Source organism: Morchella sextelata (genome assembly GCF_020137385.1).
Source record: "Morchella sextelata strain SCLS chromosome Unknown scls_16, whole genome shotgun sequence".
In the NCBI taxonomy this organism is placed as follows: domain Eukaryota; kingdom Fungi; phylum Ascomycota; class Pezizomycetes; order Pezizales; family Morchellaceae; genus Morchella; species Morchella sextelata.
The window spans coordinates 765,972-789,401 of record NW_025408631.1 but is presented as its reverse complement, the minus strand read 5'-3'; the positions used below and the strand labels follow the sequence as shown (position 1 = coordinate 789,401).

The 23,430-nt window shown below is 45.2% G+C and overlaps 5 protein-coding genes across 5 annotated transcripts; 2 read left to right on the top strand and 3 right to left on the bottom strand.

Annotated features, from left to right (window-relative positions):
- Positions 1 to 680: 680 nt before the first annotated feature.
- Positions 681 to 1,938, top strand: H6S33_003911 (uncharacterized protein; the record flags this gene model as incomplete). Its single annotated transcript, XM_044835260.1, has 6 exons — positions 681 to 749; positions 815 to 1,148; positions 1,231 to 1,356; positions 1,412 to 1,495; positions 1,556 to 1,693; positions 1,763 to 1,938. The coding sequence occupies 6 exons, from the start codon at positions 681 to 683 to the stop codon at positions 1,936 to 1,938; spliced, it is 927 nt and encodes a 308-aa protein (XP_044691445.1).
- A 4,079-nt stretch (positions 1,939 to 6,017) lies between these two features.
- H6S33_003910 (uncharacterized protein) lies at positions 6,018 to 7,785 on the top strand (the record flags this gene model as incomplete). Its single annotated transcript, XM_044835259.1, has 4 exons — positions 6,018 to 6,092; positions 6,164 to 7,297; positions 7,361 to 7,449; positions 7,512 to 7,785. 4 exons carry the CDS (start codon positions 6,018 to 6,020, stop codon positions 7,783 to 7,785), a joined length of 1,572 nt encoding a protein of 523 aa, XP_044691444.1.
- Positions 7,786 to 9,064: 1,279 nt separating this feature from the next.
- H6S33_003909 (uncharacterized protein) lies at positions 9,065 to 11,299 on the bottom strand (the record flags this gene model as incomplete). The annotated part of the gene is made up of 1 exon (XM_044835257.1): positions 9,065 to 11,299. One exon carries the CDS (start codon positions 11,297 to 11,299, stop codon positions 9,065 to 9,067), a length of 2,235 nt encoding a protein of 744 aa, XP_044691443.1.
- Positions 11,300 to 13,646: 2,347 nt separating this feature from the next.
- Positions 13,647 to 16,342, bottom strand: H6S33_003908 (uncharacterized protein; the record flags this gene model as incomplete). Its single annotated transcript, XM_044835256.1, has 3 exons — positions 13,647 to 14,053; positions 14,127 to 15,116; positions 15,193 to 16,342. 3 exons carry the CDS (start codon positions 16,340 to 16,342, stop codon positions 13,647 to 13,649), a joined length of 2,547 nt encoding a protein of 848 aa, XP_044691442.1.
- Positions 16,343 to 17,773: 1,431 nt separating this feature from the next.
- On the bottom strand, positions 17,774 to 19,786 carry H6S33_003907 (uncharacterized protein; the record flags this gene model as incomplete). Its single annotated transcript, XM_044835255.1, has 4 exons — positions 17,774 to 18,225; positions 18,277 to 19,213; positions 19,273 to 19,395; positions 19,457 to 19,786. The coding sequence occupies 4 exons, from the start codon at positions 19,784 to 19,786 to the stop codon at positions 17,774 to 17,776; spliced, it is 1,842 nt and encodes a 613-aa protein (XP_044691441.1).
- Between the last annotated feature and the right edge of the window lie 3,644 nt (positions 19,787 to 23,430).

Here is a 23,430-nt window from a genome sequence, read left to right as displayed (position 1 = left end):
TAGAGACATGGGATTTCATACTTGCGTTGTTGGGTAGAATCGGAGTGCAAGTGACTTCTAGTGCTTACAGCTTCTTTAGGTTTTTAACGTATAGGCACATACAACTCGTGGCTAAAATACCAATATATGCACAATTAGAGTACCTCCCAGATCCTTGCCTGTGCCCCGAAACCGAGAAAACGCCCACCAAGAAAACCGGGATGGAGTAGCTGTATTTCAACTGTCGCTGGCGAGTAAGAGAAGCCGGTTCGGGTGGTAAGGTACATGTCGTACATACATGTACATATTAATACAACCCAAGAAGACAAAGATGCAGGAGAAACGTCCTCCATGTGTCTTTCACACCACTTCTTTGCATTGCAGACAGGGGGGTAAAAGATGTACCGCACCGTTCCAGCGTGCGCCCATCCTGCATCCCATCCCAAGGACCCCAGCGTTGGGGGGATTGCTGGATTGATGTATATACTACTCTATGATTTCCATACCCGGTTCGGATTTTCAGGTGATAATTGTTATTTACTACCCTCTCGCCCGGCCCTTCGATACTTTAACCCCTCGGTTGGCCCTTTTTAGTCTCTCGTTCTGCTCTGCAGCCACAAACCCTTGTGGTTTTTCTTTCGTTCTTTCTTTCACCATCAGGCCATAATCGTGGAGGAATATACTAGTTTGTAGGGAGTAGGATGGCGCAACATCAGTTGCATGTACGATCAGCAGAACTGGAGAAGGCACTCCCAATATACGGCTACTATGTAAGTGGTCATATTATCATTACACTACTCAATCACAGACTGTCACTGACAATTCGTAAATGTAGGCCATATACTGGGCGGTGACTGTCCCCGCCATATCTCTAATGATATTCCGGCTGTGGATCCGCTGGCAGAAACATGGGTCCCTCTATATCGATGACCTATTCGTCTTCTTTGCCGGCTTTTTCTGTCTCGTTATTGCGGTGATGCATACCCTCTTTACGCCGTATATATTCGACATCATGGAAGCACAGGCGGGGCTAGTGACGCCGGATGCGGAGTGGATGAAGAGGATCCATCTGTATCTGAAGATGCAGTGGGCAACGATATTCATTTTTTGGCAGCTGTTGTGGTCAGTCAAGTTCTCATTGCTGCTGTTCTTTAGAAGGTTGATGGATGGTATGTGTTTTTCTTGTTATGTTCTTTATGCCTCTCTGGGCAATTGTAGATCTCTAGATGCTGACTCGAACTTTGGTTATAGGAATCGATGGAATGATGAAGTGGTGGTGGGCCGTGGTCTGCCTGAACATTATATTCTGGATATCAGTTATGCTGTCCCAGTTTGTCAATTGCCGTCCATTTTCATCTTCCTTCAAGCTTGGACCAGGTATGTTTGGCATTCTAAATTCAGTATCCCAAAATTCGGTACTTATTTCAAAAAGAGGCCTGTAGTACCCGCCAGCCTGCAGCACCATGGGAGGCAATGATTTATGCCATGGTAGCAGATGTCATTACGGATATTATGAGTTCGTCCCACTTTACCTGTCATGCTCGTTCAAACCACTGATCTTGAGATAAAAAACTAGTCATGGCCCTCCCACTCCGTCTCATCATCAACCTAAAGATATCGGCAAGACAGAAGTTTGGCCTTGTCATCATCTTCTCCCTCGGCCTGCTCTGTATTGCATTCGCTCTAATCAGGGCTCTTCTCAGCTCCGTCGGCGGTTCGTGCCCTGCCACTCATTTCCTTCCAAGATTCAAAATCTAATAAATATCTTTTGCTTTCTTTACAGACTCGATATCACCTATCTGGCTCACAACCTGGACGCAAGTCGAAGGCTCTGTAGCTGTCGTTGTAGCCTGTCTCCCAGCCCTCCGGGGACTCCTTCGGAAAAACTATGGCAGCACGGGTGGGGAGGAATACATGACCGGTGGTGGTGGCGCTGTGCGGGATCCCACATTCAGCTAGAGGACTCGCATGTGAAGGTAGATGGGGAGGGGGGGTTTGTTCATGCAGCAACGGAACCGTTTGATGCCAGGGGGGGGTATGAAGGGAGGCCGGAAAGTACAGAGGAGCTAACGGTGAGGGTGCAGCCAAAGATTTGATGCAACTGACGTCCCGAAATTAGATGTAGACTCCATTATACCCTGTGTTTACTTCTGCCTATTGGGCCGGGCTGGACTAGATTAGACTTGTAAATTGACGATAAAAGTTGTAATTATACCAGGCCGGCCCGGGAGTTTTGGTTTTTTTTTTGTCATGTCAGTACTTATGCTTAGGCCCAAGATATTTTTATGATGCCGTAATTGTATATAACTACAATCTACAGTTTAATCCAAGTTCCAAATACAGAAATATTAGTTGATATAACTCGAGTGCCGTTAATGCCAATTAATTAGCATTCAAGCTTAGCCCGGCCGGCTTCACGCAATCCTGGGATTGTCTGGTTCTTTTCTAAAACGCTTTGGCAAATTAGATGGATCGACCCGATTTGTAGGGGTAGTGAGTTATGAATATATTAGGCTCTTGAGGGGAAAACCCTGGGTTTGGATATATAGATATATATACACACGGATGATATAATGTTGATTTCAGAAGAGCTGCTGATTGGTTGTTGAGAACCGGAGATACATATAAGTTTGCATCTATGGGGGGTTAGATTAATTATCACGGTAGAGCGGGATATGCTAAATAAAGAGAATACGAATATCAAATGGTGAGTGGGAGTGGGAGTATGTGTAGATAGATGAGGGTGCTATATCGAGGCTTGGCAGTAGTTATACCTACATGTACTGGAAGTTGCGGCCGGGACATATCCATAACACGGATATAGGTGCAGTGTAAGAACTTTGTCCCAAAGAGCATCTCTAAACAATATCCATCCCAGCTCACCTCAACTCCCGAAGCATAATTAATAAGCTACGAAAATACCAGGGGATCGTAAAGCTGTCATAATAAAAAGAAAAAAATGCCGCAGATCTACAACAGTAACAGTCCCAGAAACGGGGCCTTGGGTCAAATAGCGCATAAGTGGGGGGACCCGGAACCACATAACGGGATATCTGGAAGGTTATTATAAGCTGGGACCCCTTTCTGTCTCTGCATGTATATATGTGCTTGTATGGAGCTGGAGAAGCAGAAGCCGTGTAGCCGGGCTATAAAGCTAGTTTATATAGCCATAGTTACTGAGATCCCGGTATTCCTAGAGGGTTTGAGGACCGAGAGATGAGCTGCAGAGCCGGAGTATACTATTTGGACTTAGGTTTACGGGACTGGTAGTATGGGGCGCCGTCGGATCTTGGGTTTGTTAGGAGCTCGAGAGTTCATGGTCCGCAGCCTATTCGTATTCGGTGCGAGAGTGGGGCCACCGTACGCCGTTGACAGGATCCGGAGTAACGGTTGATTGGTTATCGCCGGCAATTTGTGATTCCCTCTGCGGGTGTGGTTGGTGTTAGTGGGAATAAGAGCTGCGAGTGTAGGTCCAACATTCACGCACTGGGACAAGTGAAAAAGTCGTGATATATTCTAGGAGTAAGCCCCAGGTATACCATTAGTGACCTGTATAGATCATATCTTTTATTTCACCTCATGTCCCTCCGCGGATCCGGTCTCACGGACACTACCAGAGAGTACTAGAGTGCACATGTTTATACTAAACACGTAAACGTACATGTACATCTACACGTAGTTCAAATCCCCCCCACTACGGAAACAGTCCCTTTTTGTGGTAGATATTGCTCAGCTTTACGCCTTCGAAGAGACACTCAAGCGGTCTGTCTTCCTCCTTTCCCTTCTTCCCTTTTCCTTTTTCATCCAGCGTCCTAGGTTTGCGGTTCAAGGCTGTGCACATGCGCATATGCACATTCCCTGCGTCCTTATATCCTAACACTCTGAGAGTCGCTACTCTTACCCCTCTCTCTCAATCAACAGCTATTATAGCTACTGATCAAAGCTTTTGATACAAAGTGCGTCTTCTACCATATGACGACGAACGCAACTCGAATCACAAGGCATCACTCGTATCGAACTTCCGTGGGTACCGACCGTGTATTTTGTCTCTTACTCGACTCTATGACATAACCGCGACAGAGGGACTATAGAATACGCCTGTGGGACTCGTGTTCTTCAACCTGGCGGTTTCTGCATGTTCATGTGCATGCCATTGGAACGATATAGGCGATACGTATGGTTGGGGTGAAGTTAGTCGCTCAACCACGGACGTTGGGTGGAAGAACAACCTTCACTGATACCCGCACCGCCACTCATACACACACTCTGCTGCTGCGTGTATGTGGGACAGATTGTGGGATCCAGCCGGAGGTCATAAAAAGTAGCTCACCTTACAGGACCATAATATACATGTATCAAGGGCGCGCCTGATGGTTGCCATTTGGAATGAGATGTAGAACTTATTTGCTGATCCCCAGTGTGGGGATGAGATCGATTCAATAAATCGATAGTGTTCCGGTGCTACTAGGAAGTCTTCTGCATGCCCCGAATGTCGGGGGCGGAGGGATCGCCTGTAGAATTGTATAAAGTTTCCTAATATAAGTTTAGCTCAATAATTATTCAGCGACCAATTAGTACTGGCTGACTACATGTATTCTGAATCATGACATTGGCATGGAGCCTTGAGTATTCAGCGTGTGGCCTTCAGAATAAGAGGTGAAATCACACATAGCATAATCCCACACTGCTTCATCGATTCTGATTCGGCACTTCACTAATCATGGAGTATGATTCGGTTAGAAAGTAGAAGTAATATCCCAACCACAGGAACATTTGGGGCCTGGCCAGCTTACTGGCACCAAGTTACCAGATGATGGTGAAACAAATTCACCGATGCGGTAACTGAGCTGCTGCTTCACCTCTGGTTAGGTAATCACTGGGTCCTATGACCCTAATAATTGTTTGATCTACTTGCTGCGAGAATAAGTTTCCGCCACCACTTTTGTGTTGCAACCGCATTTTCACGCACAAATTTGGCGGAAACTTATTCTCGCCGCAAGTACATACTACATAATTATAAATCCGTGCTGCACTGGGCTTAGAAACGCCTTTAAGTAAGTATCAAATCGCTTCTACTATGTACTGGATTATGGTTTTTCGAAACGCTTGTAAGTATGTGCCTAAATGTATCCTAACCATCCATAGAGACTAAGTCTAGGTATATTAATACAAGTAACTTTTAGTCGTGCCTGAATTACAAGCGGAGGAAGTCGAGTGAGCCCAGTAGAGTGATGACTCATTCATATGCTCTATATGATCATGTCTCAGTCTCTATATTGCCCGGCCAACCTTGAAGAAAACCCCAGGACAAGAAGATACTGTAGGTACCTGGATTTTATTGTCCTTGGTGTGTTGTGTAGTTCACCATCCATGGGTTGTCTCAGCGATCTCAGAGTGAGTTCAGTCCAGCTGGTAGAGTATGCATTTTACCTAGAGCATGTGCTCCAGATGCTGTTGGAGTGTCTGCTCTATGACGATAGCTTAGGAGAGGTTGGTAGACGAGAAGAACTGTCTCTAGCGCGGGAGGGTTCCCCTGATTTGGCTGCAGGTAGTTATCTACTAGTATCTTCCTGACGTTTTTGAACTGGGCCATTATTGCATACACCCAAAATCATGAGCTTGGCGTATTTTTGTATGGCATGCAATATCAGTCGCGTCCACAAACGTCAGGAAAATATGAGTATGCATGCAACTCAACTCGTGATGATTGGTTACGATACCCCGATCGGATATTGTCGAACCCTTGTGGAAGACCCCGTGATGGTGAGATGGCCGCAACGCAGGCACGAGTCTGGGCATTTCGGCATGAGCCGCCCTGAATGATGTACCTACAGAGTAGCTACGTATATGCTATCCGGATTGTCTACATATATCTCCCTATCTTCGTCTTATCTTCTACCTTCCTCCCTTCCTCCTTTCCTCCCTTCCTTCCATCTTGTCTCCTCGTACTTCCTTCCTTCTCTGCTCAAAGTGCTACCACTATCACCGTCACTACTATTACAGTTGAAATATCTCGATATCTCTAAATACCAAACATCATGCGTAACCTCGGCAACTCTAACATCCACGCTCAAACTCTTCGTGAACAGAACTGGGAAGCTGGTGATCTTTCTGTAAGCTCCCCCCCCCCCCCCCCAAGTGATTATGACTGTTTCTCGGTTTTCACTAACCTTCAGCTTCCCAGCCGCTCGTTCACCTCACCGTTGGTTCACCCGCCATCACAATGCCAGCCTCAGTTCCCGTCCCCAGGCCTGTAAATGTCTTGCGAACAGGACCAAGCAAGTCCTCGGAGATAGTACCTGACGATTACTCGCAACCTTTCTTAGACTTTATCAATAAGAACCCTACAGTTTTCCATGCTGTTGACTTCTTTGCCGGCCGCCTTGAATCTGCCGGGTTTTCAAAACTTTCCGAACGCGATTCGTGGAGTTCCAAGCTGAAGCGTGGTGGAAAGTACTACACCACCCGAAATGGCTCGGCTTTGATGGCCTTTACTATCCCCACTGGTTACGCGCCTGGAAACGGTGCAGGAATTGTTGTGGGCCACATTGACGCGCTCACGGCTAAACTGAAGCCGGTATCTAAGAAGCCGGATTCCCACGGCTATGTTCAGCTCGGTGTCGCGCCTTATGCAGGGGCTCTCAACTCCACATGGTGGGACAGGGACTTGGGCGTTGGTGGCAGAGTCATCGTGAAGAACTCCCAGGGAAAGATTGAATCCAAGCTGGTCAAATTGGATTATCCTATTGCTAGGATCCCAACATTAGCGCCACATTTCGGGATTGGCGGCCCATTCAACAAGGAGACGCAGATGGTGCCGATTGTTGGTCTCGAAAGCCCCGAAGATAAGAGCTCGGAATTTCCCGAAGGCAGCTTTGCAAGGACTCAACCCCCTCGTCTTGTAAAGGCTATTGCGAAAGAGCTTGGCATTTCAAACTGTTCATCCATCATAAACTGGGAGCTTGAGCTTTTCGATACCCAGCCTGGTCAACTCGGTGGTCTCTCAAAGGAGCTTCTCTTTGCCCCTAGAATTGATGACAAGCTCTGCTCGTATTCTGCTCTGGAGGCCCTCATCTTTGCAACGTCTTCCAAGGAAGATCTTACAGGTTCCACGATCAACCTTGTTGGTCTTTTCGATGATGAGGAGATCGGTAGTAAGCTGAGGCAAGGTGCTGCTAGTAACTTGATGAGCAGCGTCATTGAACGCGTAGTCGAGGCGTTCTCTGAAACCGGAAAGGCTGGCGCAAACGTGGTTTCTCAAACATATGCCAACAGTTTCATGATTTCAGCAGATGTAACGCATGCTGTTAATCCCAACGTATGTTATTTTTAATACATCCTGATTGTCGAATCATTAGCTAACTTATGAATCCTCTATTAGTTCCTCAATGCTTACCTTACCGATCACATGCCACAGTTGAATGTCGGCCTAACGATCGGTGCTGACAGCAATGGGCACTTGACCACGGAGTAAGCAATACCTTCCGTAGCCGTAGTTTCCTATACTTTACCTAAAGCTAACCGGTTCTCAGTGCTGTGTCTACCGCTTTCTTGGCTAGAGTCGCCGAAAAGAGTGGAAACAAGTTGCAAGTGTTCCAAATCAGGAATGACACAAGGAGTGGTGGTACTGTTGGGCCGATGTTGAGTAGTGCCACTGGTATCAGGTCAATTGATGCAGGCCTTGCACAACTGTCAATGCACAGTATCAGGGCCACATGTGGAAGCAAGGATCCTGGACTAGGCGTTAAGATCTTTGCCGCATTTTTCGAATATTTCGAGGAGGTTGACAAGGAGTTTGCAGAATAGTTTATCTTTCGGGACATGGTTTGGGTATTTAGCTGGTGTTAGGAATACTCTCCAGCCCTTTTTAATAACTTATGTATGTACTATTAAGGCATGGATAATTATGGGGTACGATGACTATGCATTATTTATTTCAGAAGTATTAGAACGCTTGAATAGAATACTTGTTTTGAGTTCTGGTTACACACATTGCCTCGGGCTTTGGGCGCGTTGGTAGCTTTTGAGTATGCAGAGATGACGAAGAAGGCGCGCGCAATCTGCTCTAGGGCCCGTTTAGGAGCGGGTCTTGTAGAAAGCATCATTTTGCTCAATCTCCAACAGGAGAGGGAGAACAGAGAAATTCAAAACGGCATTTTAAAGTTGTGTGCAATATTATCTGAGAGTAGATGTTGTGGTTAATACTTTGTAGTAACTTATTTGCTCGGCAGAGTCTATCCAGAACAGGGTTCTTGCGACCATAACTCTGTTTCGGGCGGCTCCGAAACGGAACCTTAATATCGACGGTACCTACATACTCTCTGCGGGCCAACGCGTTAAAGAAGAACGGGCTATATTCATGCCTAAAAGTATCGTTCTTCGTAATTTCATGCCTATCTAGACTGATGCTCGCTGTAAGCATATGTCTCGGCAAACTTCACAAAATCAAGGAAACAATGCTCGAAATGGCTTCATGGGGGCACCTCATTTACAAGCCAGAATTTCTCCAGCCAGCTCTCTATCTCGTATTCTTCGCCCCCTACGGCTCCATGCGTCTCTTCAGTAACTTATCGCATCGAGTGATACTTTGTGATTGCATGATTCGTTTCCGTGGAAGTGTCTAATAGTCACCCAATAGTTGGGTCAGTGACTTCACCTGGATCGTCTATTACCTTCATCAGTCTATATTCCTCTTTAGAAATCTTGCTAGTCTTGGATCTATATTACCTCTGCAGCGACATATTCTTCTCCGTACCGAGTGATAATTCATGAATCAAATGTCCCACCAGGAACTTTATCGCACAATACGTAACCATAATCATACATCAACTCCCACCGCAGCAAGCATCGGCCATCCACAGATCAAAGCACAATTCTTTACTACACGTTATTATGAACTTTATTTTCTCCGAAGTCTAGCATAATCTCGACATACACACACGCCTCCTAAATAACTAAATAAAATAAAAATTATAATCGCTATACACGAACCAAAATCTTATTTAAACAGGAAGGTGAAATTTAAAAACGAAACGAAAGAAATACATTAAAAATTACTCAAAGATTCACTACGGCCCTTTCATCCTCAATCAATGCTCGTCGTACTTCTGAACATCTGTCTTCTCCTATCCGTCTTTTGATTCCACTCTCGATCCCTCACATCCTCATCCATCGTCAGATAGCCATCCGTTATCGATGAGAAGCGATTACTGTAGCGCCTCCACATGCTATTATCCACCGTGACCATGCTCATCTCCCGGTCTTCTTCCTCAGCCTCGAATATTGATCGTGGGTTGGGGCTCATCATTGCCGTTGGTGGCTGATGGTCACCATCATCGTCCTGGTTTTGGTATCTTCCTACTACAGATGACATGATGGAGGAGGAGGACCTCCCTCTTGCTTTTCCAGCAAAGAAACCGACGGGCGAAAAGTTATTTTCGGCACGGGTATCCATGCTATAGAAGTTCACCATGGATAGCGTGGGCGAGTAGGTGCTTTCGTGCATCTTCCGTAACGAGTCTGTCGGGGGTAAATCCACCACATCATTGCACTCAGAGATTAATAGGCCTACGTTAGATTGGAGTGGAAAATCATATTCGCTTTGTGAGAAAGCGGTACGTGTCGGCGTGGGCGGTATCACTTGTGGGTATGCAGGCTGGAAGGTATCCGAGATTACGAATCTCGGGCGGGTTGGGAGTGAGCAGGAAAAATGGCGAGTCGACATCTCTTGAATGGTCGGGGACTTAGTGTCAATATCTGGGGCATCGAGGAATACATCGTGATATGCTGATTCAGATACATTTACAGAGGAGGAAGAAGTCGAAGTAGAGAGAGACGAAGATCGAGTGATCAGTGGTGATAATAGAATACCAATCTTTCGACCTGGCGGCTTTGATGGAATAGAGAGATCTGAGGTTTCCACAGGTAGCGTCTTTAACTCCGAGTCTTCATCGTTGATTTTTTTTCGATGAGAAGGAGACGTTAGACCCGAGGGCGGTAAGTCATCACAAGAATGACCTAACGAGCTGTCGATCCTCAACTCCCCACCACCAGCCTTTCGCGGCGTACTATGATTACTATACTCTAGAACCGATGAACTCGTGGAGCTGACACTAGAAATCGAAGCACCATCATCATCCTCGGTGACACTGCTGAAGCGGCACCTCGTGTTATAGTTTTGCTTTGGCAATGAAGGAATTGGTGCTGTTGGGCAGCACCGTGGTCCCTGAAAACTTTGCAAAGTACCAGAATATCGTATTAAAGGTCTTGGAGGAGGTTGCGGCACCCCTTTCATATCTTGGACAGTGTAGGAATCTGAGAAAGAACGACGACTGCCAACACCTGGGAGAAAAGAGTATACACTTGTACAAGTTACTGTGCCGTGGTATTCATTAAGCTCGTTCGTAGATATTATTGAATTAAAGCGAGCTGGTGGAACTGGTGATCTCTGAACCATGTGGTGCTGGTGGTGAGACGTCGAGAGGAGATATGGCGGTAGTGGAGACAATGCTGATATAAATACGGGCGAAGGTGGTATGGATGAGTATGATGAGTATATAGATGCACGATCAGCACCCAAAGTAGGAGACGAGAAAGAGCGGAGGGATGTCCTATAGCCTGGGGGGGTTGGACGCTCGAGCACATCGTCGTCAGACGGGTCATGGATCTGCGCCGCTGCTCCTATGCGGAGAACACTCCTTGATCGTGAAGGCTGAACAAACGATGCTGGATGAGGCGGCAGATTCATGAACGATTGATCACAGAAAACCTGGTCTTTCCAAGTAATGTGCTTGTTTTTCCTTCCTTTACAACTATTATTCCTGCAAATATGGTTCGACGATTTGAGACTTGACGGCTGCAATGACAGTCCTGGCAATACTGGTGGTTTCTGTGATAGTGGCATCTCCTTACTAGCACCAGTGTTGGGTTCAAGACTACATGAAGATGTCATGGAATCTCCAAGCTTGGAACTTTCTCGGCCACTGATGGAGTTTTGACGATGGCGGCCGATACGGCGTCGACGACAGTACAAGAGGATCCCCATAGAAAGGGCCGCAACAATTGCTACCGCACCGCCTGTTGCTAATCCGGCGATAACAATTGGTGATAATGGACGTCCATCTCCTCCAGCTCCCGCATCTTCTCCCATTATCCCCAAAGTACTGTGATTATAAGCTGTCGGAGTATGCTTTGGCGCTGGTACTAATGTTGTATATGCTGAAACGGCGGCACCCTGGGCTTCTGGAGAAAATGGTCTACCGGTTGGCTGGCTTTCCCGGAATACAAATACCGAGTCGCTGCTAGCGTGATGGGCTACCATGGTTGATGCTATTTTATATCTTGGTACAGCGACTCAATGGTGGTAGGCAAAGGTTCTTTATTGAGTGCCGGATTACCTTAGAAGAATGAGTTATATACTTTATCTGAGATTGTATATGTTGGTGATTCATTCATCTATATACCAACCAATCTGTCTATACGTCCTGTTAGTGCTGGGTCAGCTGACAGTTAATCATGGGTATTCACCTCTGTGGGTATAAAATCTGCCCAGATATTAAGCCCTCCGATAATTAATAGCTATAGGATGCAAAGTGGATAATAAAGAGTGTAATTTACTGCTGTAGTATCTATAGATTTAGGGGGAAAAGAACTAGAAAAAAGTTGTCAAAAGGAACGACTGATTACGACAAATGAGTGTGGTATTTCCAAACAAGAAGCAGCGGAGAAAGGACTGTGGGTTGTTCGCGGTCAAGGTTGCAATTTTTGTCGATTATGGGACTAATGACGGAGAGAGGGCCAAATATGAGTACAAATATAATAATAACAACAGGGGATATAAAGAGGATCGAAATGTACTCCTCGAGACGTCTCATTAGGGTAGGACACGTGACAGCTACTGCGGAAATTTATATCTACCTGCTTTCCCACACTAAGAAAGCTGATCATCTGCTCGGCCAGTAGATTATCTAGGAGAGAATGCACATATACGTCACATCTGTAATCTTAAGGGAAGTTAACCTCGTTCCTTGAGGGCTACAAGACAAGTGCTAATTCCTTTGCAAGGTAAGGGTTTCCGAGCAATTGACTCGCGCAATTCCATACAAGAATGTGAATGAGCCAGAATGAAGTCAGCATTAGATAAGGAATGGCTTTTTCTATTTAACAAGTTGAACTCCATTTCCTAAGGAACGGTTGGATACCACTCAGCGTTCTAAGCTATAACTCAATTAGCCCATCCCTAATCTCCTCTGAAGTTTGAATAGAAAAAAGCATATTACAGAAACAATCACAAACGAAAGATAAAGCAACGCAGCCTCATGGCCACACTCGGTGGAAGGTTACCGTTAGCCCGGGCAGCACAAACTCCGACCCCACACGTGCTAGTAATAAGCAAGCATTGCGGAATCTCGGGGGACCCGGCTTTTGTATTTCAAAGCATGTGCATGCTTGTGGTGACCCCCGAGTATCAAAAAGTGAGTTGAATGGCCGACCCTTACTTATCACGTTACGGCTGTTTGCGTATCACGCATAAAGGGAGGAGTATGCCGATCGCCTAAGCATTGAGTAGCTACATAGTTACATGTAGGTCATTTCAAAAGTTTGGTAGAGGTACATGTACTCTAGATAACATCATGCTACAAGCCTTTTTTTTTCAATTTCAGCGAGGCTTGTTACCGGAGACTTCATGCTGCTAGCCTTGAATCATCCCAACGACGCCGTGTTTTTCCTGGAATAGGAAAGCAATCCATCCTATAGCATTTGTGCTATGATATACATACACACTTGATACGAACGGTGATACGCAGATTCCATCCCTTGCATTCTTTTCTCTCTGAGGGGGTCACATGTCTCAGAAATTCCGACACAAGTCTAAATACTTGTACAACAATGTACATCTTGGCCCAACAAATATCGTGTTAAGTACAAATATTCAAAGTTAAGCTTGTTTCTTTAGGTAAAGATTCAATTCACCGAAGATGAAGACGATATTTTTCTACATCCATTCCGACACGACGCTGAAATTCAAAACCCTCTTAAATTCCCTCTGAAGTAAGGGGTTATAATAATACTCACTACTGTGTTTTGATCTCCATTTATAAAAGTTCTGTACGGGGGAATTGCAAGGTAACTTCCCTTAGTACATGCAGTCTATTTTATAGGAGCCCGACCTATGTTTCTACAGTCAGAGAGGCTTGCCTTAGAAATTAAACTGCATGGATGTTCTAAGGCCATACACTTGGCATTAGTCGGCTTCCCATAGGTATTCTGACCGTATTTAGACCGAGTTCACTCCCAAACGTTTAGAAGAAAAAAATGGAATCTAGGAATTCCCCGCTTCCTCCTAGACTATCTGAAGCATATAAACCTACATAAATAGCTTTCCATAAAGTTTGATTGACTATATAGCTTTTATCTAGGTCATCTATCGCTTTAATTCTGGAACTTCTTAGGCACACATTTATATCAAACTCTAGTGAAATGAAATATCTAAGAATCGATATACATGATATCAAGGCGCCTTTAGCTGGTGTGGTAATAGTGATACACAAAATGGGGGTAAAACTATCAGTACAAAGAAAGACCTGGAGATCCGCTACCCTGTACAGACATGAAAACACCACTTACAGCACCACATAATTTTTAGTCCAGCAGGGTTCCTATCCCTCTTACCAGGAACCCATGCCCTTATTGCCTTTCAACGCTTCGTATTGGCCAATAGACTCATCAATTGCTTCCAAATCCTCGCCCCAAGTTTTTTTCAAATCGAGCACCCAGGACTTTCCTCCCGCAGTATCTTGATCCTTTGGGATACCAGTGCATCCCCAGAAGATAAATTTCTTGACGTTTTCAAAACCTAAAATGGGTGTTGATCCGTTGAGCTCGTCCATGGTCCCAGGAGCTTCAGCGAGGAGGTTGGTCTCATCATTGGATGATTTAAAGGCAGTGAACCACTCCCAATGGATATCCCAAAAGCCGAGGAAAAGGTATGTCAACTTTGGGAAATCCACACCGTGCATACCTCTCAACGGCACCAGTATAAGTTGTGGAAGAGGTGCATGGAATTTGCCATTGCCTGTCACACGATTGGTATTGTTAGTCGCTGCTACCAGATATCTTCGGAGAACGATTCTAAAAATATAACCTACCTTTGCCACGTTCCTTGGAGGTTTCCTGTCCGCGACTAAGCTCCAATCGCTCTAAGGTTTCTCTACTTCCCCTGAGTAGGCTCCAAATATAGGCAGCATGAATATCTTCAAAGGCTTTAACTTGATGCTTTTTGGTCTGTTCGCAGATACTGCCGCATCCAAAATACTTTAACCTTGACATAGGGACCCACGAAATATCGACATAGTTTGGTGTTCTGTACTTATACTTGGCCCCTTCAAATGCCACCGCCATCCCCTCAACCCCAGGTTTTGCCGGCCCATTAGCATAATTTTTGATCCATTCAGTTTCATTGGCGTAAACACATTGAATGAACAGCTCCTCGACTTCTGGAAACCATTTCCCAAAGTCTTTAAGATCATCCCAACAAATCATAGTTTTCGATCCCGAGAAACTCATATGGGTTAATCTGTTATCTCCAACGAGTCTGCTCCCTTCAATATTTCTAAGTTGGCCGTGTAAGCACGATAGAGATCTTAGAGCTTTAATATCCCAGGTTCCACCCTCCATTCTCAACTTTTTCAAGTTAGGCATGAGTGATAGAACTTGTTTAATGGTTTGCTCCGGATCAACCTTCGTGTGTGTCACATCAGTAAGAGAAAATACTGTGATTCTATCGGCCCATAAGCGTTTTACTACGCCCAAGATCGCCGCGAGACTGAGTTTTTTCCCAGAGATATGGAGTGAAGTAAGGCCAAATTGTTTCCCTTTTATCAACAGCTCAATAACTTCATTGATGACTCCTATGTCATAGCTTGCTGTATCAATGCTGAAATAACGGATAGAGGTCGCTGGTAAGGTGCGGATTAGACGTATAAATCCGTCGGAGCTCAATTCTTGATTCTTAAGCTCGATAACCATTTTATTCCAGAGAATAGGTTCGGACATCAATGCGCGAAACGACTTGCAAACAGAAAGGATAAATTTGAGTGCAGTTCCTAGCGGTAGGAACGTAACAATATGAATCAGGACTGCGAGGATGTAAAACGAAACCGTCAGCTTTTGACTTAAGAAATAAAGATGATCGGAAGGTTTAGGTCAACGTACGCTCTAAGGGCAGATTTTTAAATGCCCCGACATTGCTACCTTCATTCAAGCCAATACTCATAGGATAAATGTCTTTATTAAACACAACCTTTCTACCATTTTTGTTGCACCTTTTTAACAAGGCACTCCTGACAAGTCCCCCGCTTGGTATAACTCCAGAGGCAGAATTGTCATCCAGTAACTTGGCAATACCTTCTTCAGCAAGTGCTAGTTCCAGGACGCACTCCTCTAGGTCCTTTCTAGCAAGCGCGAATGCAAGTTTCTCGACATCTGAAGCATAAGTTTGCAAAGCTTCACTCAGGGGTCCACGTTGGTCAATATCTCCATTGAAGCCACCCAAAATATTGGGGCTATAATCCAAGTAGCCGATTCCAATTTCGCTTGTACGAGCACGTTTAACCCTTGGCGACTCTATTGGAGATACTGGAGTCCTGATGATTGATGGGCGACGATGCCCATGGCGGTGTGCCTTCACAGTCTCAAGAGGTGTAAGGTTATCCGGGGTCATACTATGGAGACCATTTCCTTGATTTTCAGTGCGTTTGTTGGTTGGAGTGAAAGGATCAGATGTCATAGTTGTTTGTAGAGGCGGAGGTGGCATATTATAACAAAGTGCCATCATAAGCCGACTATCCGCCGCGTCAAGGTTAGCCATGTCTGGTAGTTCCATCATAACATTTGGTCGTTGATGTTGATCCGCCACGTCCAGGTTGGTGATTTCCGGTAATCCTATCATAGTGTCTGATTGTTGTTGTTGCTGAATTTCTGGCAAATCCTGGTTCTCTTCCGGAAAGATATTACTGTCCTGGGAACCCTCAAGATTATAATTGGGGTACTGTGCAAATCCTTGGTTAATATTTGAATCAAATGCCTGCATCACGAACTCCGGTACAGGGGTCAAGGAAGTTTCTCCCAGCGGCGATGACTCCTGCTGCGGTTGAATGGTATCTCCAATCTCTAACTTGGCCCCTTCTCGTCCATCTAGAGACGTATGCGTCTTTCTCTTGTTTTCGACTTTTAGCTGCAATGAAAGAATTTCCAATTGTAACTTTTGATTCTCGTTCTGCAAGACCAAAGCATCGACCTGTCGCTTTTGTAACTCATTGAATTTTACCATCCAATTGCTATCTCCAATAGGAAGATCAGCCATGGTTGCAGAGTTTTAGGATACTACATAGAGAGTTAGTTGGTATTATAAAAGAACGATGATAGAGAGGTTAGTGCGTATAAATCTTTTGGCGGATGGAGGGAGAGATGGGTAAAAATGATAAGGGAATGTATCGATGAGAAGCTCGGCGAAGAGCTTGATAAAAGCTTAGGTAGATAGCTGTATCTACAGTAATGGATTGAGGGAGTGGGATAAGTTGAGTAGACATACCAGAGTATGTATGGGCCCAAGGAAATATAACTTGCCGGACCCAAAGGACAGTCAAGTCAATGTTTATTTTGATGAAGGTGGGCTTTGATTGGGCGGGAGAGGTGTGTTTGCGCGGAATGGGGTGTTAGCTGAGAAGTTGGTTGGCTGGTAGTTTAATTCTTGCCCCTGTGCCGAGAGTGAGCTCTTTTCCGAGGGTTCGATCTAGTCCCTAGGGTTAGGTCTTCTTACTGACCTTTTCTCCTTGGGCCCCCAGTGGCACTCACATCACGCACCCCACACAATACTTTAAGCTTCCCTAAGGATTAGGTAAAATTTCCGGAGGGTCTGCTCTGCATAGGTGCAAACGGTCTAGCCACCTTTAGCCTTTCGACGCAGAGAGCCTTTAGGTATACGTACATACTCCCTCTTAACCCTACTGACATCAACCACGCGAATTTATCCCTTCATCTTGTTATAACATGTAGATACATGTATTATATTTCCTTTCTTTTTGGCTCATGTCTATGCCCCCAAACGAATGCCGTTTTGATCGAGTGATATGTGGTGACTGCCATGGGATATCTCAATACGGCAGTATATCTTCTGATCCACAGTCTTTGAGATCCATGAATGACCACTATAGAACAATACGTTACGTGTACCTTGAACCATTATTTCTGCTATTGTAAATACCCCAAAACAAGGAAGGGCGTGGCCAACCAACCTACAGAAAACGAAACATGTGCAAAGCCTAAACCTGGAACAAAATGCCGCGGGACTTTAAGCGCTAAAAAGCTTGTACTCGAGAGCAAATTGCCCAGCAAATTCATAGTCATGGTCACAGTTCTTTTCAGGATCATCGAATATCACTCGTTATCACCAAGGCTCATGCTCTATTTGGAGATAGTTCCTAAGACAAGACCATATCCGAAAAATATTGTCGACGGTGTCGAGGGAAGGCGGGAGGGAAAAACTCGAAAGCTGAAGGACAATTTTTTCATGGAAGTGGTTAATGAATACTACATGTAAGCCCTGTATAAAGGGATGATGGTTTAACGGAAAAGGAGGTAATGAAAATCTAAATTACCCCAAATCAGAATGCAGCGAAGGAAAACAAGATGTTGGTACAGTTTTATGGGAATACGCATTTGAATGCCTTCGGATAAAGATTATACGTGGCAGATTCCCAAATGTCCCTTCAATATATGGATAAAAATATACACGCTAAATCAACACCCATCGCTTATCCCTCTCCCTATCACCAACTCTAGCTGCAACCCTAGTAAGCGTTTGTTTGATTGATTCTTTCCCAATCTTTGGAAATTGTTTCTTCAAAACTTCAATCAATCCCGCCTTAGTCATATCACTACCCTCAACCGCACGCTTGAAATCGTCAAGGTCCTCAGCAGGAACTAGAGAAACACTTTTACCCTTCTTGGGTGTTAGTGCCTCTGCACCTACAGCCACAGTTGTCACTTGAGGTCGATTTGAGGCAGCAAGAGGGAGGGGAGGTGGTTCCATAGCAGTTGATACAGATGCTTTCGATGTGCAGGGCTTTGGTGCGGAGGATTTTGGCGCCAATGCAGAAACAAGAAAACTCGTCAAAGTCTTGGCATTTTTCGGTGGAGGATTCCAATAGACCGTTGAAAACGGATCAATAGGGCCAGATACACCCTCTATGATGACAGGTCAGTAAGAATTCATGGTCGCAGCCAAGATAAACTCACCAAGAAGTACTTCCATCTTCATCTCTTCGAACTCTGCCCTCGTGTTTCGACCATCCTCATCCTCCCAACAGAGGCCCGAAGATAATGGCACTAGGGCGGCTAAAGCACCTCGCCTGTTTTTAGCTGCCTGGTCCTCTTCATCGTCCAAAAAGCCATCCATCTCGTCATCCAAGCTTTCTACTTCCTCATCTTCTTCACCATCATCACTCAATAACTCCTCACCATCCTCATCTTGTGCGCCTTCTTCCCATTCTGCCTCTGAATCATAATCATAATTAACATTCGGTAAGGTCTTTTGGAATGGATTGCGTCCCTTGCGGAGACCAACGGTAGTAGGATTCCTAGTGAATGTCCCGGAGTAGGGCGGTCGTACATCTTCCGCGAATTTCAAGAACTTATTAGGTAAACAATTAAGCATCTTAAAGTAGATTGCTGTGCCATCTTCTCCTTTAGGTATTTTCTGTTTCTTTAGCTCGATTATTGGGGGCAGCGATGAGTCGTCTGGGGCATTTATCCTAGCTAGAAGATCTTTGGTTGTATAGCCCAATATCTTTCCTCGCGGGCCACGCTTATGCGGCGGAATATGAAGTAGTTCTGTTATCTGTTCTTTTGTTACTGTTCCAACTGCCGGTACTGTCTCCATCTGATCTTCCGCGCAGTTATGTTCTCTCGGGAGAGCCAGGGCTTTATCAATCGAAGTCTTCATCGTAAATTTATAGGCATCGTCGCGCTGGAAGCAATGTGGTGGCGCGACTGTCACATTAGGTTTTACAAAAAACGGTTGGAAGCTTTTCTCATAATCGCTCTGCTTCTGTCGTATCTCCAGCTCTGGTGACATTGTTTTTGGGCACGTTCCCGGGGGTGCTGCCGCAGCCTTTGCCGGACTACTTGGAGCGCCAGAAGGCTTCACGAAGAAGTTCTGAAGTCGAGTTTGAGCCTGTGAGGGTAATCAGCGGTAAGTTCGCGAATGTATTTCCAGATCGAAATTAACCATACCCTATCCTTTTTAGCCTTTTCCTCGTCTTTTTTTTTCTTCTCGTCATCTTTTTTCTTCTTTTCTTCATCTTTTCTCTTTTTTTCCTCGTCTCTAATTCGTTTCTTTTCATCTCGCTCGGCTTTCTATAACGGCCCGCCGGGTTAATATTTGCTTATACACCTATAAGCTGTTGGAGAAGCTTACCTTTGCAGCCTTTTCTTCCTCTTTCGCAGCCCTTTCTTTCTCTTTGACCTCTTTTTCCTTCTCCTTGGCTTCTTTCGCCTTTCTTCTCTCTTCCATCTCTACCTCGGTCATTTTCGTCTTTTTCTTAGCGGGACCCTTGCCATCTCCACCGCCGTCGACCGCAGCGGGAGCTGTCGGCTCATCTGCGGCTACTTCTGACCGAGCTCTCTTTTTCGATCCCTCTTCCGACGAGCTTGCTGGAGAGGCATCTTGTATGACTGCTGGGGACAAGGTGGCTTGCAATTCTGAAGTTGAAGGAGGAGGAGGGGTTGTAGTTGACGACGCGCTCATGCCTAGTGTGATTACTTAGCGAGCGAGTTCTTTCGTGTCGTGTGCTTCGTAAAACGTTATCCCCCAGGAAGAGCTGTTTGTCTGACTCCTCCTTTTTTATTCTGGGATTGATGAATGGTATGATAATGGTGTGCGACTGGGAATTGGGGAGGTTGTAAATCGCTGAATGGTGGGAAACGTGTTTGAACGCGGCAGGCGTTACCTTGCAAGGTCTGAATTGAATCATGAAGGAAGCGACGCGTTGAACCCGCCAAGAAAAGAAAAGTATGTAGATCCTCATGACCACGAACCATGTACTACTATGAACGACGCCCCCAATCTTGAGCAACAGGGCTTTACACTAATACTACTCACCCATGGCGCAATGCACACCTTCTCCAGATATACCGAACTCCTTAAGCCTCTTTTAGCTTGTTCTTCGGGATTGCACTCCAATCGGGATTTTCGTCCGGCGCATAACTCCCATGGAAACCTAACCGTATTGTTTCTTTCCTTTATCAACCTCTAAAGCATCGAGTACATGTATGAGTCCGTTCTAGTCCATGCAGCGCCAGTCTACAAAGTGAAGACCCTCTATTGTAGACTGGCCTGTATCAAGGAAAGCATACAAACATCTCTTGACAGTACCACAACTTACAAAGCCTAGGCCTATTCAGTAAATATATCTCTTATTCCCACTCATATATTTGTTCCACTCCTCTCTTCACCAGCCAAGAGTATATTACGGATCAATCAGTATACACAGGATTAGCGGTATTTTGGTATGCCAATTGCAACCTTCCATAATTTCAAGCAGCCATCACACGTTCTACCGACTCATTTTCACCCAGGTTGACGGTGTGCTCGAAAAGCAAGGTGATTCTACTCACAAAATTACGGCTGACTGTTTTCATCTGCTGATATAAACCATAATCACTAGAAAATATATGGCACGAATAGTTTAGGCTAGCTTATTCATATAATACCACAACTTTCTATAGTCTAACAATAACTCACGACTCTTAAGCGCCTCCCTTAATATATAGAAGCTTCAACGTATAGCCCACATGGTATCTAGGAAGGGCCGCACCAGCGCATAGCAGGAATGAACTCTCGGTGCCAATTGAGAGCCTGCGGCACTCCTTCAGTGGGTGTCTGGTATTGTTAAATCATTGTCAAAGCCGGGAAAGGTGGAACGGGAGTAGGATATAGACAATTCCCCCCGGCCTTTAATGTCACCTCAAGCAGGGTACTTGGAGGAGAGTTACCTGCCTAGCCCTCCTCAACAGTCTCGTCTTGTGCGCTAGAGGACCTTTTCGAAAGAATGAAATGGTATGACCCTTAGTAAAAAAAACAAATGAAACCAATTAAATATATCTTCGAGTTCGGGGGCCACGCTGCACTCTGCACGCCTCCAGTCCGGCTCGGGATAAGCTGAGATGAGGAGAGAAAGGAAAGTTGGCGAAGGAAATCTTTCCAGAAATAGGAAAGCCCGCTGATAGGTGGGCGTACTGTCCTGAGGGCACATGGTCTTGTGAAGGATGACTCAGCCGAGTGAGATTATATGACTCATACACATGCCGATGAACATCCAGGCACAAGATTTTAAATATCAAAGCTCTCCTTCCAAGATACATGTAGTGCTATTATTATCCCCATAAATGTGGATGGTTAATGTAGTCGGTGCGAGGAGAGGTGGAAAGGATAAGGCGTGTCGAGTCGTCTCGAACCTCACGTCTTGAGGCAGCCCGCAGAGAACTAGAAAAGTATAGAAAAGTGAAAACCTAGCTCCCCCTAAGCTACCAACTACCCCCCTGTAGTAGGCATGTAATAATATGCAGAGTAGATGGAGTCGAGATCACTAAGCTAAATGGCCGAGTACAGCCAAGGTGGAAGATCAGATAAGGGAAGGCCACACTTGGTTTGGCATTAGGCAAACATGGCATACTTCCGAGGATAAGGCTCTCCTGCCCTAGTCTCGTACCCATCCCTTACCAGCAGCAAGCTGCTCACCAGTAAGACCTCCGGTAGGAGGGCTAGGTACGAGCCTACTCCTCTTTAGAATCATCGTGAATACAAGGACTTGGAATCACGTATAAGGTCACTTCAACCCCACTCCCTACAATCTCTCCTCATCTCACACTACACTGCCCAAGTCAAGTCCCTGACGTTCTCTAGGGATTGAAGTTATGGAATAGCTCTGATGACTTCTCGACTAGACTGTATGTCGTCAAGTATGACCTTCCACTACATCTATGCAGGTAGGATTAATTATTGGCCGTCCAGTACAGTCAATTAGTACATTACTGTAGATTTACCATAGAAATTCCATAATCCCGATTTAAAGCTTCAAGACATAGCTAGTAAAGCTTTAAATAAGCCGCACACCTTCCTCGTCGCGAGGTTCAAAATCGACGTTATACTTATGCGTTATCAGGCTGTCGAGAGTTGTAACTTGTAGGTTGTAGGGCTAGGTGTTTCCGTTGTTTCTTGGCGTCGACCTCTTAGGAATCTTACCTGATCGTTAAGGTACAGTAGGTATAAGGACTCCAGAATATAGGTATTTGAGATATATCTCTATGACTCAAGACTCTAGTTAAGGCGATGCTAATCTAGAGTTAAAGGGAATCTCCGAGTCGAGTGATAATCTATGACCAGAACGTATTTCAATATCGTCTGGAGTAACTTACCGTGAAAGAACAATATTCTAAGATACCCGCACATAAAAAAGTCCCAGAGATAACGAGCGAGAATACATTCCAGGAACTAAGAGCCAGTTCCGATCAAGATGACATGACGTCAGATCAGAAAGGTTAAAAAATTAATCGCCTCGCCGCTTCCGTTCAGCCATGCAGCCTAGCTAGGTGATTCCCTCGACCATGTTTCACTCCACTTCCTTCTAGAAGATGGTAACCATGGTAACGTCCACATATGCAAACCAAAGGACAGGGGTTTCCAACCGTTTACGCTGTGTGGACAGATGGGAGAGGGGCTACCTGTGCTGTGCATGCCTCACGATCAGATGTCATCTGCTAGCGGCAGGAACAGTTATCTCAGACCTATCATAGGATTCATTTTGAGACGTTGCCCCACAAGGTGCGGCGGGGTAAAGCACATGCCATGTCTAACTCCGTACCAAGGGGAGCGATGTGCAGGAGGCTGCATATATCATAAACAGAGGACGATCACAAGGCTAGAGAACAGAGAACACCTGGTGTATGTTACTCTGACTTACAAAGGTCATGTAATATATTCCAGGAATGCTTCAAGTTGAGGGAATAATATATAGCCCTTCATCTCTTTGTTCGGTGCAGTGCGGAAAAAAAAAAGATCACACAATCGGATTGTTTGCACTTTCCGTGGAGAGTGAAGCTTTTGGTATCATCCACTGTTACTTCTGCTACATGTAGCTACATATCATAGCGGTTTGGTGTGTGCCACGTGGTGTGGTTCCTGTGATTGCTCGCCGATCTTGAAAATGGAAATGATAATTATACAGGTTTTTTTGTGATATTAGGGGTGAGTTAAGTAAGTGGGTCGCATGGACATTTGCACAACTCTGTTCAAGAAATCTAAGACACTCGTAACCTCAATAGTCAGATCTGAAGCCTATGCGTCATTAAGTCATATTTCACCAGAAACGCATGTGCACCAAAAGTTGCTAG